Below are 15480 nucleotides of genomic sequence, written 5' to 3' on the forward strand. Positions count from 1 at the left end.
GCCTCAACACCCCACTGCTAAGCTGGAGTGGAAAGTTCAAAATAAAGACCCAATCAAAAAGAAAAAAAGGAAAGGGAAAGCCAACCAGACACCCTGGGGTGGGCTGCTCAAGGGAGAGGGTTTGGCCTTCTGAAGCTCCGTTACCTCCTAGAACCAGCTGCTGCGTCTCTAGTGGAAAAGAACGACGCAGGTGTCCTGGGTGGCCCCGTCCCCACTCTGCCCTGAAGATGGTTCTCCAACTGACAGAGCTAGGCCAGCCCCCCACCCCGGGTCCTGAGGCCTCCCTGTAAACAGCCCTCACAAAGAAAGGGGCAAGGGGTGGGAGAGTGGTGGGATCTTCCCCCTTCTTCTGCTCGGTATTTTTTTAAATAAAATAATTTCCCCACCCCCAACCCCTCCCTACCTCTGGAAGTCCCCACCCCAAGCCCAAAAGACAGTTTAAGAAGAGTAAAAACGGTGATTCAGAACTTCCCACTGCGGTCTCGGAAGAAGCCCTCAGCCGCCTGGGCCTCACGGAAGGTGACGGTGATGGAGTTGGCGGTGATGTCAGTCACGGTCACCTCACTTGGGGGGAGTGTGGGTGTCCAGGGAGGGGGCCCATCTGCCAGGTCTGCATCTGCTGCAGCCATGGGACAAAGACAGAGACAGGGGACAGTGTTGACAACAAGGTGGGAAGGTGGGAGCAGGTGGCAGCATGCAGACCCCACCACCACCCTCTCTGCATCTCCAGCCAGTTTGGGCCAGGCTCAAGGCTGGACTCATGAAGGATATCACTACATGCATCCTCCCTAGCTGGACAAGAGCTCATCTAGAGCAGGATGACAGTCCAGTCCTGACTGTCCTACAGGCTGTGTGGCCTCAGGAGCACCATGGACCCTCTCTGGACATTGGGTCGGTTGGACCTGATGACCCACAGGACCTTCCCAGCTCTGAGGGGCTCTGGGCCTGAACCGCCTTACCCTCCTCTTCGGGGGGTTGCTCTGCGGGCTCCCACTCGCCGGCTGCCTGCAGGACGTCTGGGCCAGGTGACTCCTGCAGGAAGAGCTCCCGTCGATGGCTGTGACTCTCCAGGTTGGGCCCGCGGGGCGGGAACTTCTTGCGTGAGAGTCGCAGATACTTGTGGGCCTTGCGCGGCTTGCGGAGCGGGAATGGCAGGGTGGGCACCAAGGGGCCCTTGTCCACCAGCTCGGGTGCCCCTGCCTTGACCACCCCCTCGGGGCTCCCGCTGCCGAGTGGGCGCGTCAGAGAGAAGCAGAGCTTCTCCTTGCCCTTGGCCTTGTGGGAGCTCCGCAGGTCCATGCTGTACAGCCGCTGCGGGGGCAAGCCAGGGCAGGGCGGGTCAGCCCCACCCTCCCTCCCACCGCACACCTTCGCTCATGCTCTTCCTCCCACCCAGAGACCCCTTCCCACAGCTGACCACCCAACTCCTCCCCACACTTCAAGCCCAGAGCCAGATGTCTCCCCACCCCGCCCCCACCCAGGGAGCTACCCCTGACCAGCCCTGGCCCAGCGTGGCCCTGCCTGGCTCCTCCTCTTGGCCCCACGGTGCAGTTGCATCTAAGGGCTGGGGGCCTGAGGGGCACAGGGCTTATTTCTTTGACAAGTAGCAGAGGAGCATATAGGGGTACACATTGAAAGGTGACTAATAACAAACAAATCTGGATCCATAACCCTGATGAATTAAAGAGTTACTCTTCACTTTAGGAAAAGAATACTGCTTACTAAAGGGTCTCTCAAGCTGGAACGGCCAGCTAGCCAGGAGACGGAGTGAGGCAGAAGGCAACACCCAGCTCTGGAGAGTCTTGGGTCGACCAGGGGTACACACAGCACTGGGAGCACCCCGTCGCCCAGCCACGGGGCAGTGCTCTGACCACAACCTGCACACGCTGCCCTCAACCCCTACAGGCTGCTCCTGGGCTCTCTGAACCACAGCGCAAACCCATCTGGGTCTGGGTCTCTGCTAACACCCACCCCACCCCTGGTGAAGCGGAGCTAGAGGGCACTCTGCCCACCACCCAAGGGCTGGAGTTTTGTAATTTGGGGATTTGTTTTATTGACTTTGTGGAAAATTTACATGAATCCAAGAAAGATCCTTGGTGTCAAGATACTGGGAGATCACGGATCACTCCGGGACAGTACTTTCTATGCCACCTGTTATCAGAGGACAAGAGCTCCCAGGAAGAGAGGGAGCCATCAGATGGGACCTCTGCCATTGCTCATCGAGAGGGTGGGTTTTTGTCGTGTTGGGAGAAGGGCCTAACTAGGAGGGGACTGGGAAGGCACTGCAGTGGCGAGGAGGCTCACCCCACACACAGCTTTACCAAAGCCCATGCCTCTCACCTGGCACATAGGCCATCATAAGCCTAAATTCCCCTGCCGTCCTGTAAGGCAGATTCTTCTTTGTCCTTCACTACCTCAACGTGAGAGAACTACAGCAACTAAAATGGGTGCAGGAGCACCACGAGGCAGATCTGGCTTAATCCTGCTGTGTGGCCCTGGGGAAGCTGCCAGCCTCCCTGAGCCTCAGTTACTTCATAGGTGAAAGGGTGAAGGGACGGCAGTAACCAGACTCCAAGGTGTCCTCAACGACGCCCGCCTCCTGGCACACACCCCTATGTAGTCCCTTCCCACACAGAATGGCGTGTGACTTCGGAGCCTAGGTCATAAGAGACACACGGCTCCTCCCCTGCTCTCTCTCTCAGACCACCCGCTTGAGGGAAGCCAGTGGCTGTGTTGTGAGGACACTCCAGCAGAGTGTGGCGGTCCACATGGTGAGGAACCAGACCCTGTCAACATCCAGCACTGACTTGCTAGGCATGTGAGCAGCCACCTGAGCAGTCAAGCCTTCAGAGGACTGCAGCCCCAGAAGCATCTTGACTGTAACTTGAACCAGAACCATTAAAGAAGCAGCTGTGGCACTCCCAAATTCCTGACCCACAGAAACTGTGTGATATAAGTGTTCATGGCTTTAAGTTGCTAAGTTAGGGGGGAATTTATTACGCAGCAGTGGATGACTTACACCCACCCGCAGGTTTGGTGCACGGATGGAATGTGTTCATTAGCAAAGCACATCGGGCAGAACCTAGCACGCAGCTGTCTGGCAGATGTCACTTTCCTTCCTAGGACCCAGTTCACACTGAAACATGCCCAGTGCATGAAAGAAGGCCCATCCACTCTGGTGAAAGCCCAGGAGATCTATAGTCAGAAGTGGCCACACTGCATGTGAACCAAGAATCCTTGTTTTCTGGCTTCAAATATCGAGGTGGGCCTCATTAAATTAAGGACAGCAGGTATATTTTTATCACTCCCATTTCACAGGTGAGAAAACTCCAGCTCAGAGAAGCTAAGAGACCTGCCTAGAATCACATGGCTTTTCACTTTCCACTGCAAATCAGTGAAGGCAGCACCGTGCCCTCAAGACCTAAGATGCAGGCACCCTGGCATGTCATAGGGACTAGACCCCCACCTGACAAGGGCTGGAAAATAAGGCCCTGGGAGTTTCTTCCCACCTAAAAACAACACATTTCTAGGAGTCTGATATTCTAAGGCTATGCTTCCAGAATTCTAAGAGTCTCTGTTTCTTAGATTCAAAAATTCCAGTCTCCTGTGTTTCTTCAGTTCTAAAGTTTGTGTTTCTTCAGTTCTAAAGTTTACGTTTCTAAGGTTCTCAAATATTACAATTTTGTGTAAGGGGATTTTGAGCATCAAAAGAAGCTCCTCGCAAGATTCTAAGCTTTCAAAATTTTAGGATTCTATCAGCCATATGTCCAACCACCCTCCCAACATGCACCTCCCACCCAGGCTGTCTGCCCTGGGCACCAGCTCCACATTCGGGCTTTTCCCAGCTCCTCCCATTGAAACTGACCCACGAAGTGACCTAAGCCACAGTGCCCTGAGCAGTGCCAGGGCAGGGTCAGTGGATCAGCTCAACTAGCCAGTGCAAACGCATGGAAGGAGAGGGCTAGGGAAGAGGCAGAGGGGCCCTGTGGGTGGGCAGGAAGAGAAGGGAGGCACAAAGGCAGGCCAGGTTACCTGCAGCAGAAGCCGCTTGGGTTTCGGACCTCTCTTCCTATACCCCGACGCTCGGTCTCTCTCCTCCCTGGGGTGCGAAGCAGGTGGCAGAAGAAAAGGAAACACTGGTGATATCTAAAGGAAAGTAAGGCGTCTACTTCACCCGCCCTCTGCTGTCTGGAACACACCAGAACTCACCCCCCACAGGCCAGCCCCAATCCTCCCCATTGCTCTGTTGGGGCCATAACAATGGAGTCAGGTGTTCAATGCCTAGAGCCTCTGTCTTCCCATCTGACAAATGGGAAGGGCACTAATCTCAATCTCTGAGGCAGGCCTCATGAGGGATCTTGAAAATATGTGGGTCTTCACTGGGCTCTAGGACCATGCAAGGGCTCTGCTCTGCATGCTACTGAGGACTCCCCAAAAATGTAGTTCCAGTTTTCACTCGTAGGAGACTTGTATAGAAACCTGTCAACCCAATTTGCCTCAAATGTCCCAGGGGGATGATGAGAATGAGTCCTTCTGCAAGTGCAGCTGTGCCGAGGCACCCCCCACCCCATTTGGGATGTGCATAACCCTTGCAGAGAGAACGGGCACCCATCTCATCTGTGTCATCTAGTTGGGGAGGGCAGGAAAACTAGCCTGTACTGAGTGCCTCGTAGATGTCACACTCTTGGCAGGGTACTTTCCCCTCACATCAAAACACACAAGGCACACAAGGTGGAGGGTGCTTACAAGGCCACATATGACATACACAAGACAACACAACCAGAGCCTCCAAACAACAGTGCCAGAGTGGTGGGGAGATTCAGAGTCATTTCATTCTGCCTCCAACTTCAGTTCATTCCATTCACACTTCTGCAGCCCCCAGCAGAGAGGTCACGTGAGCAGCGGAAAGAATGTGGTGGCCAGGAGTTCACCCCCTATGTCCCTTACTGGTTGTGTGACTTTAGGCCAGTCTCTCAATCTGAGCTCAGCATCAACCAGTACATCCCATGGCATTTATTTCAAATGTCTGGTTGTCCTCTAGGTAGGAGCTGCTACACCCTGCTGGACATCAGTCTCCAGGGGAAGAGGGAAAGGGCACCTTGCAGAGGATTCTGATCCAGGCCTTTGACACCTGTCCACTGCTCTCCTTACCACAATCCACAACATTCTGCAGGATTCTCCTAGGTGTCACAACCCTTTTGGGCCAAGGCCGCACCAAGCACCCAAAAGCAGAAAGCTGTGGGACAGGGACACCCTGATTTTTAAAGGAAAGAACAATAAAAACTTGTCCTTTGAATCATCAGCAGAAGCCTCCTTGGGGAGAAGTGCTGCGAACACAGCAATGACTAGGGGTCAGGAGCTTTGCATCAGTCCCTGCTGTGCTAGTTCCCCAGATGTGAGGCTCCCGAACAAGCCCCTTAACCCTTCAGAGCCTCAGTGTCCCCATCTGTCAAATGAGACTCTCATTCCATCTCTGGAAGCTGCCGTAAGGAGCCAGATAAAAACGATCTTGTGAATGGTGCCACGCTGTACAGGGAGGGGCAGAAGGATCTGGGGCTGCCTGCCAGAGGGGCAGGCAGTGGCGCTGGGAAGGGAAGGGTCAGTTCTGCTCAAAAGCACAGCACTGACACAGGTGGGGTCTGACTTTTCCCAGGGCCACTCAGCTGGGAGTTGGCCAAGTGGGGCAGACCAGAACTCAGCAACCCCAACTCCAAAGCCCCCATTCCCTCCCCTGGCCTGTGTGGGGCTTCATCAGGCTTGCTTTCTTGGTGAGAGAATCCCTAGGGGGGTCTATCTCTGACCCACCACCACCGGCATTACTGTTATTGCTGCCCCCTCGCACGTGGGGCATCTTTGTAATGCATTTCTACACTCTTCAACGAAACTGAAACCTCTGCCTTACAGGGAAATCAGCGTGTTGTTAGGGGTGGTCCATCCTACAGCAGAGAGCCTGAGGCCTAGGTGGTAGAGAAAGCATCATCCAGCAACAGGAAAGTCACCCAGGGTCCTCAGCCATGGAATAGACCAGACCACCCCTGTCAGACACCCCCCTGCCCCACCCCAACGACCCCTTGATCAGGGCCAAGCCAGCACCGAGCTCGCTATGAAACCTCAGGGCCAGCCTCAAGCCCAGCCCAGCGGCCTGCCGAGCACCCCTTACTTCTCCTCATAGGCCATGACCAGGCGGGGGTCCAGGATGTGCTCTTCTGGCTCCCACGTGCTGTACCTGGGGAGAAGAACGAGAGGTCAGAGCTGCCCTGCTTCCACCTGACTTGCACCTGATAGAGGCTGCAGCTGCTCCCCCAGGCCCGCTGTCAGCAAGCCTTCACCCCTTCCTGGTAAGGTGTAGCTGTCACTTACTCCAAGGAGCTGGCCTAGCCTGGGCCTCCTGAGGACTCCAGCGACTCCAGAGCCTTCCTTGTTCACACCACAGTATAACCTGACTGAGCCCAACTCCCCATTAGACCCCATATTCACTTGAGACCCTCAGGGTGCCTAGAAGAACGCAGGCCCCTGCAGGTCCCAGGGTGCATGTGGTAAAAAGAAGGATTTCTGAAGCCACACTTTCTGGGTTCAAATCCCAGCTCCACCCCCAGCTAGCTGTGCTGCCTTGAGTAATTTACTTAAGGGCTCTGTGCCTCAATTTCCCCATCTGTAAAGGGCTCTTGTGCTCATGAAACGCATTCATCTGAGCGTTTGGAGCCGTACCCAGTGCGTGCTGAGCACTCTGCAAGTGTTGAACTGCTGCTGCTCCTCCACACCCTTCAAGCCTTGGCCCAGGCCAGGCCCCCTCTGCTTGCACAGAGCTGCGCCCTCCCTACTCAGCTCAGTGATACCTGTGCCATCACAGCCAGGTCTGATGTTCCTTGTTGTCTCTGGGCCCAGCACACAGCAGGTATATGGTTAATGTCTACTGACCGAATGGTTCGGCAGTCCTACAGCAGGCCCCCTTGGTATTTCTACAGCAGTCTTCCATCACCCCTACACCAGAAAGTGTCCCTGTGCTGGGGCAGACCGAGTGATGACAGTGCAGCAGTTCTAGAGCTCAGCCATCTGTGGTACCCCCTGGTGACGCCTGCCATATCCTCATTCCACTTGCACTTTTACTTACTTAGTATCTGCCCTTAAAGCAGCTCATTTTGGGGGGTTTAAATAATTTTATTTTAAAAGCACACAATGACTTCCATAAATGGAAAAACCAGTATTACTCACCATAAATAGATGCAAGTATAAAAAGTTTCCAATTTAAAAAATGTATATGTAAATAAATATAAAGTATACATACAAGGGTACTTCAAAAAGTTCATGGAAAAATGCAATTAAAAGATAATACGAATCTTTCCATGAAATGTTTGAAGACCCCTTGTAAAAACTATACATGTATATTATATGTACACATACATATGTAAATGAAACCAAAGTGATGCTCTGGGATCCTGGTCAGAGCTTCTGCTGGATAAGCGCATGAATGAGCATGAGGGAGGTCTTAGGGTGAGCTGACACCTTTACCTTATGGAACATCTTTTGTGATATCCACTAGTCCAGTCTGGAGCAACCAGCTGCCTGAAGACAGAATGCCTTCTTCGACTAACACTTCAGCGCACCGACTCTGGGTCAGGCCCATGTGGGATCTGCAGACTCAGCAATGAAGGTCCATGCCCTGAGCACTGTACAACCCCTTCCCACGAGCCACACGCTGGCTTGGCCTCCCTTCCTCTGCATGTGCTGTGCCCTCCTCCTGGAGCACCCCGGCCCTCCAGTGAACTCTTTCTCATCCTTTAGGAGCCAGGTCCCTGTAGCTTTCCCTGACACCCCATCCATGCTGTCCTACTCCAGCAGGATACACCCTCCCCTCCACTGCTCAGCCTCACTGTTGCATTTGGCCCCTGTCGTAATTGCCGATGAATCCAGCTGGCACCCTGGCCAGGGGAGCACAAACCCTGCCCCAGGTGCTCTGGGAATGCCCGTGAAAGCCACTGCGGCAGTTTGCTCACCCCTGCAGAAATGCTGAAAGCAAAACAGAGCTAGGTAAAGCCCCGGACATGAGCAACCCGAGACTGGCAGAGACTCTAAACCTTCCTTTCCCCAAATAAAGGCTGAATCTCTGCAACTGTAACTAGTAAGAAGAAAGGGGAATTTTGTGCTCCTCCCTCATGGTCTGTCTCGCCCTCTCTCTGACTGCTGAAAGCTCGCTGTGTGTCCTGTCTGCCCTGCCCACCTCCCCACTGCCCTAACCATTTCTTGCTGATGTAGCTGTGCTGTGATTCCTGGCAAGTCCCTACCCTTCTCTGGACCTCAATTTCCTCATCTTAAGAATAACCATCCCTGCAACAGCAGGCGTGAAGACTGCCACCAGAAATTTGTCCCTCTCGCATCTCTGATGAGGTAGGTCCTTAAATTATCACCCCCATTTTACAGATGAAGAGATGGAAAGCACAGGAGTTAAGCAACTCGCCCAAAGTCACTGAGGAGTAGGGGCCAGTCTGTGGTTGGAACTCAGTTGGACTCTCAGCCACCCTCTACCTTCGGCCCCTCCCAGGTCGCTGTATCTGGCGCCCCACCGGGCAGTGACGTCCTTGGGGGAGGATCATTGCCTGGTTGACCCGGGTCCCGTGTCTGACCCAGGGCCTGGCACACAGCGGGTGCACAGGAAGGGTCGGCCGGATTAAGAGGGGGACTGTTTCTGGCCCAGGGCAGCCGGGATCCGAGGTAACAAGGTCAGATCTGGCAGCAGGAGGCCTGATCCTGCTCCGTGCTGGGGCCATGGAGGGGGAGGGCTTGCACAAGTGTCTTAACCTCTCCACCCTCGCCCCCCTCCCTAAGTGGAAGCCACGCCGCGTCCCTCCGCAGTGCAGGGACCCCAGAGGCCGCAGCCGGGAGAAACACGCTTCGACAACAGCCGGGCGCAGGTAGCTGGGAGTGCGCGGTCGCCACAGGACACAGCCGGGGGGGACACTCGGGTACCCGGCGGGGACTGCCGCGGGGTCGGACAGCCGCCTGGGCGGGAACAGAGCGCCCGTGGGAGGAGCCAGAGGCCCCGCCCTCGCAGCCGGGCGGCCGCGCGCACGCACGGGGCGGGGCACGCACTGGGAGCACCCGACAAACCCATGGGGGCGGGGCCGGGGGCGGGGACAGCGCGCGCCGGCTCCGAGATAAACACGGCCACGTGACCGCCCCGCCCCCGCCCCAGTAAACAAGCTCGGGGCCGCCTCGCCTGAGCCCCGGGTGCTCAGGCTCCCGCCCTGCTGGGGTCGGGGGAACCGAGTGGGGGAACTGCGGCAGTGCGGGGAGGACCCCCCAACCCCGAGCCAGTCTTTCCCGGGGTTAAGGGAGGCGGGGGGAGGGGCAGGCACTGCAGAGCTGTGACGCAGGCGTCCCTGGGTTAGGTGGAAACACTCCAGGGACCCTGCGGGGCCAGGCCAACCGCAGCCCCCAACTCCAATTTAAAGCTGCCCCAGATGAGAAGCACCGTGGCGGGCTCAGGTCCAGACTGCCAGAGCGCGGACTTGTGCAAGTGACTCCAGTGTTCTGGGTTCTCGGCCTAAAGTGGGGCTACCAATAATCCCTGTCGCTTAGGGTTGTTGTGAAAATCAGGTGTGTTAAACCACATCTTTGGTCAGTATGGCACATAATAAAAGCTAAGAAGCGTTAATTAAATCAATTTCAAAACCCTAGAGTACCGCAAAGGTCTGCCAGAGCCTCAACCACGGACTTTGCTGCGCTGCCCAACCCCAGTCTTGGAGGAGGAAACAGCTCCATACTCTGTCCCTGTCAGGGTGTTAATGAATCTTACCTTGTCTCAGGCAGTCCTGTGGGACTAGGGCCCTGTGGGGCTAGGGCATTTTATAGATGAATAAATGGAGGCACAGAGAGGTTGAGGGATTTGTCCTGGGTCATACAGCTGGTGGATCTAGACAATCAGCGTTCCAAAGCAGGGTTGTCTGGCTGCAAAGCCTGAGTATTTCCCACCGAACTGGCCCCAAAACCAACAGACTAGAGACTCCTGGTAACCTCTGGCGGAGCTGGCTGTGTACACAGGGGGAAGCCCACAACCCTGGGGTCAGGCAGGCAGTAGCTCAAATCTTCCTGGCTGTATGGCCTTGGGCAAGGACTCTCCTCTGCTGTGGGACTCTCTCTCCATCTGTAAAATGGGTGACTACGAAGCATTAAATGGGCAAATGCCTGGCTCATAATAGGGGCTTATTGACTGGCAGCCTGGTTACTGCTGTATTCACTGATATCATTAACAAAGCTCCATGGAGCCAGACCTTCCTAAAAGATGGGGTAGCATTCAAATGGAAAAGAAAGGAAGGCATTTTCGAAGGGGGAACAGCAGGGTCCTGGGCAGGCTGAAATGAGAGTGGGGTCTCTGAGGTGCAGAGAGCACCTATAGATGACAATTTAACACCCTCTGCCTCGAGCCCCCAGCCCCTCCTTGTGCCATCTGCTGTGCCTTCCAGAAGAAGCAAGAGAGCCCCTCTGCCACATCTGCTGTGGCAGGAGGGCAGTCACTTGTTGCCGGGGAGAGAAAACAGGCAAGGCATATCATGGCTTAACAGGGACCTGGCACAGAGTGAGTGTTCATTTAAATCATGGTTGCTGTTATTGTTGCTGTCATTAATACAAGTCTGCCTGCCCAGAGGTGAGGCGGGTGGCCGCCCCTGAGCTCACACTACCCCAGCCAAGACTCCCAGGCCCAGAAGAAGCAGCCTGCCCCACTACCCATTCCCCTCTTTCTTTCTCAGCCTCTTCTCCAAGCAAGGCCTCCTGAGGAGGGAGACTGATGACAGAGCTGGTTACAAAGGAGCCCTGGCTCTCCTGCTTCCCCTGACATCCTCTGTGTTCTCCCAGATGAGGTGGCAATGATTAGCAGACATCCCTGCCTCACATGGGTGGCACCGTGAATGTCATGAAGTGGGTACCATACTGCATGGGGTTGGCAGTTATACTCATGTAATGAACTCTCCTCTCTGGGCCTCAGTTTCTCCATCTGAAAAATGAGAGGACTGAGCTAAATAATTTCTAAGGATACTCTGAGCTTCTGTGAATAATGGAATCCCATAGGTCCCTTTCCTGCATGGAGAAAACAAAAACAAACCTAGAGACCTAGCTATCTGACTTTGTATTTGCAGCAAACATTTACTAACATGCTTGGTCTGGGCTGAACACAAGCCAGGTAATCTATATGCATCATCTAATCCTCATGACTACCCTGCCAAGGAGGCTTCATCATTCTAACTTGAAGAGGAAGCAGAGGCCCAGCCACATTGGAGACCTGCCCAAGGGCTCACAGCTGACGAGTGGGCAGCCAGGCCTGGAACCCAGGACCAAAGTGGGTGGGGGGCAGAAGGTGTCCCCAGGTCATCTGGTTAAAACAGAGTTTCCATAACCCCCCGGGGTTTGTAAAAGGCAGTCATGAGGGCCCACCTGGTGGTCTCACGTTAAGAAACAAGCAGGCCCCAGGGCCAGGACACAGGCCAACAGAAATATCAGTTGGGCTCTGCCCTCGGAGCACTGGCTCCTTCCCTCCCAACTGAGGCTCTGCTCAGCAGATGTATTCACGTTTAGGATTAATACAAGTAGGAAAGGGAACTACTCGTTAATAGGGGCCTCTGTTTAGAGAAAATCTTTCAAAAGGTGGAGTCCACAGAGGAGGTACAACAGCAAACAGTGAGTTGAAGGTTGACAAGCTGGTGACTCTGGCTCTGACGTGATGCCTTCCCTGTGAGAGGCTAAGCCAGGCGTGACATGCCCAGGGAGTCAGTGCCCACTGCCCACCTGGGCATCTCCCTTTTCTCTGTCTCTCACTCCCTTTTACTGACCCCTTTCCTCAGGCCAGAAGTCCACCTTGGATCAGCCCAGTGGAGGAGGGGAATCCTCCTTCAGCCACCAAGGTATCTGGGAAGGGAGAACAGGGGTGGGTTGAGGTGAGGTGTGCACAGGTGTATTATCTACGTGCCAACCACCAATTCCAGTCATCAGGATGCCTGCCATCACCCTGAACATGTGCCCAGGCCTTTCACCCCATAAGGCCAGCTAGCCTGGGAGAGGAGAGCAGTGCCTGAACTATTGAACCCATTTTGCAGAGAGGGAAGCTGAGGCACTCTGGGCTATCTTCTCTGCCATCTCTCCTCACCATCCCCACAGAGTGCCTCCAGGACCCAATACCAGGTCAGCCCCCAACACCAGCAAGCAGAAAGCCCCTGGTAGGACAGCAGGGGCTCTCGACAGAGGGGGTTTCTAGGAGTCAGTCTCCAGGAGGCAGGGCAGGGGTGGGACACCCACAGACCAATGGGGCAGCCGCACCACTAGCTCATTCCCTACCCCCTCGACAACTCCCTGCTGGGAGGTGATTGGTTGGTGGAAGGGTTCCTGATTGGGCCTCAGCAGGAGAGGTGAGCAACTGGGAGAGGTCTTAGACCCAGCTTCCTGCCCCCAAACTCTGAGATTGGATGTTGGTGGGGCACAGAGGAGATACCTGAAAATGAGAAGGCCTAGTTCAAGTCCCAACTCTGCCTCCACTTGCTGTGTGAACTAAGGCAAGCTGCTTACCCTTTCTGAGCTTGTTTCCTCATCTAATGAGATCACAACCACACCTACCTCACAAGGCTATATGGGAACCTACTCTGGAGACTGGAAAGTGCCATCCAAAGGCAAGGCTCTGCCCCTAGCTACATGGCACTGGGGACTCATGTTCCACTAACTAGGCTTCCCTTGCTCACCCAGCACTGGACTTGCTGTGGCTTCGGGGTCCCTCCACCTGGCCAGCAGCCATCTCTGCAGCCAAGTGGCTGGGCCTTCACCTCCCAGTTGCTAGAAAAAACCAAAAGGAGGGGAGGGGAGGAAACGGGAAGGTCCAATCAGAAGATGGACTCAACACTGACGGCACACGGTGAGAAGAGAAGCTGGAGACCCACCTTGACCCTATGTGCTGCAAGCCCCTCAGCTGGCAGAGGGGAAACTGAGGCCCGGAGAAGATGATGATTTAACCAAGACCAGCTGTCCAGTTACAAGAACAGCTGGAGCTCAAAGCTAGGTGGGGAGAGGGCAAGACATGAGGGGAGGGACAGACAGACAGACAGACACAAAGGAACCTTACTTTGGGGGCCATCCTTTCCACTTCACCAGATATTCGACTTTACCCTGGGAAGAGAGAAGCAGACACAGTGAGGCACACGGTTGCCCCTACAACCACTCACAGGATAGTTAGGCCCAAAGGCCCTCAGCCCCAAATCCTCACTGCAGACACATGTCCCCCAACACACACATACAATCCAAGGACCCTCTACCAGATCCTCGCTAACTGACCCAAACTTTGGCTGCAGCATGACTACCCCAGGCTGCCCTCCCTATTAGAGCACAGGAATGCATCTGGCCCTGGAACACTTCTGGGGCTCCTGGGGCCCAAGCTGGGGACACTGAGACCACCTGGGGGTGTGTGTGCATGGCCAAAGACCCAGTGTTCAGAGTCCCAGGGCCAAGATCATAACCCGTACTTTTCTTTTTAGATTGGAAGACTCCAAATCCTAGAAAATTCTTCCCTGGGGTGATCCCTCTTTTCCTCCCCCGTGGCTCTATCCCTATTGGCTGGATTTCTGGGAGAGGCTGCATCTGGCCCAGAAGGAAAGAGGCAACAGGCCAGTGACTTGAGGACGCTGAACTCTAAGGACCCTGGCAGGACCCCAAAAAAGACTGGCAAAGTCCCCACCTTTAGAAAGGGTGAACCAGGCGCTTCCCTCCTCACTACCCACAGGGGCCTTTAAAAGTTTCCAATCCATTCCATCCAATGAGTGAAGCCCCTCCACACCAGAACTTTAAGACTAAGATATGGCACCTCTTCAGAGGCTTTCTTTGGCCACCCTTTCCAATGCTGTACCTCCCCGGCACCTTACACTTATATTTCTGCAGAACACACAGACCCACTTAAAGGCACCTGTATTTATCTTCTTATTCATTGTGTATCTCCTCTGCCAAAATGCCATGAGGGAAAGGATGTATCCCTGGGGCTTAGGAAGATGGCTGGTAAATAACAGCTCCTCCATAAATGCTTTGAGTGACTGGCTGAAGGCACAGTGGTCCCCACTCTCTCCCACTACTCCGGGGGCCCTATATCGCTGGACCTGCTTCAGGCTCCGCTGCATGGAAAGCACTGGGTTTTGTGGAATAAATTAGTTCTCTTTCAAGTAGAGGAAACCCTGGGGGAAGGGAGAAGTGAGGAGGAGCAGTAGCTCCAACCACAAGTCAGAGCTCAACCCCAAGCAGAGCTGGGGAAAGAAAAGAAGCTCATGACCCACCCTGACCTTCACCCTTAGCCCAAGATGCCAGCACCAAGTTTTCTCTATGGAGAGAAGATGGGCTGGCAATTGAGCCAGCTTTAGCTCCTGCCCTATCTCCATCTCTAATTTGCTGTGTGACCTTGAGCAGGTCACTTCCTGCCTCAGTTTTTGCCTCTGTCGAATGGGAGGAGGTGACGGCTAAGGCCCCTTCCAATCTGCCGCTGCAGTCTCCCAAGGGGCTGTAGTGTGAAGATGAGAGAAAAGGAAGGTGGTGAGTGCCAGGAAGGGAACTTTTCCCCCAAAGCCCAGCCTCCAGTCTGGGGTGAATCTACTCGGCAAACATGTGCACTGGATGAGTAGACGCCAGGCAGGGAAAACTGAAGTCCAGCCCCGAGGTACGGGGTCCTGAGCCCAGCGGAACAGACCTCCTGGGACTGCAGTGTGCTGTTTTGAAGGTGAAGGCAGTGGGGCAGGTGCTTTCAAGGATGCCCGGCAGCTACAGAGCCGGGCGGGGGCTGGGAGTTGGGGACTGGGAGTTGGGGGGTTGGTCGGGGAAGAGGGGTGTGCACCGGAGAGTTGGGATCTACAAAGGTCAAAGTCCAGCAGGAAAACTTCAGAGGCAGGAGGAGACTTTTCCAAAGCTCCGCCTCCAACTCCAAAGGACTTGGTACCGGGACTCCAGAGTCCCCCAATTCAAGACCCAGCTCTGACGCTAACACCCCAAGCAAGTCGTTTCCTCAACTTGGGCCTCAGTCTACCTATATTTAGAATGAAAGGGGGATGAGGTGGGATGGCGCTCAGCATCCCTACAGTCCGATCCTAATCTCCAGCTTGGACGGGCTAAACTGGCCCTAGCATCCTGAAGCGACAACTTTTATTCCACTCGCGCTACACAGTGGCAGGGAAACTGAGGCACGGATTGAGGAGTCGGACCCAGCAGCGCAGAGCTGCCTGGGCCCCCAGGCCCATTTTCCCCCTCGTTCCCCCAGCGTGAGGGGGCGGCGCTGGGGACGCGAGAGGGTCCCACAGGGGTCCTGGGAGCCGCCCCCGGGCAGCCTCACCTTCCGCACGCGCTTCTTCCGGATGCTCTCCACGGCGAACACCTGCTCGCCGATGGCTGACAGCTCCATGCGGGGCGGCGGGCGAGCGGGCCCGGGGCCGGGCCGGGCCGGGGGCGGAGCTGCGGGGCCGCGGCGGCGGCGCG

The 15480-nt window shown here is 55.1% G+C and overlaps 1 protein-coding gene across 1 annotated transcript; it reads right to left on the reverse strand.

Moving 5' to 3' along the window:
• Window positions 1-461: 461 nt before the first annotated feature.
• CBX7 (chromobox homolog 7) lies at window positions 462-15406 on the reverse strand. The gene is made up of 6 exons (XM_008584745.1): window positions 15338-15406; window positions 13100-13143; window positions 6161-6226; window positions 4033-4099; window positions 960-1311; window positions 462-619 (listed from the first exon to the last, which is right to left on the reverse strand). The coding sequence occupies exons 1-6, from the start codon at window positions 15404-15406 to the stop codon at window positions 462-464; spliced, it is 756 nt and encodes a 251-aa protein (XP_008582967.1).
• Window positions 15407-15480: the final 74 nt, after the last annotated feature.

This window comes from Galeopterus variegatus, unplaced genomic scaffold (assembly GCF_000696425.1).
Source record: "Galeopterus variegatus unplaced genomic scaffold, G_variegatus-3.0.2 Scaffold3363, whole genome shotgun sequence".
In the NCBI taxonomy this organism is placed as follows: Eukaryota; Metazoa; Chordata; class Mammalia; order Dermoptera; family Cynocephalidae; genus Galeopterus; species Galeopterus variegatus.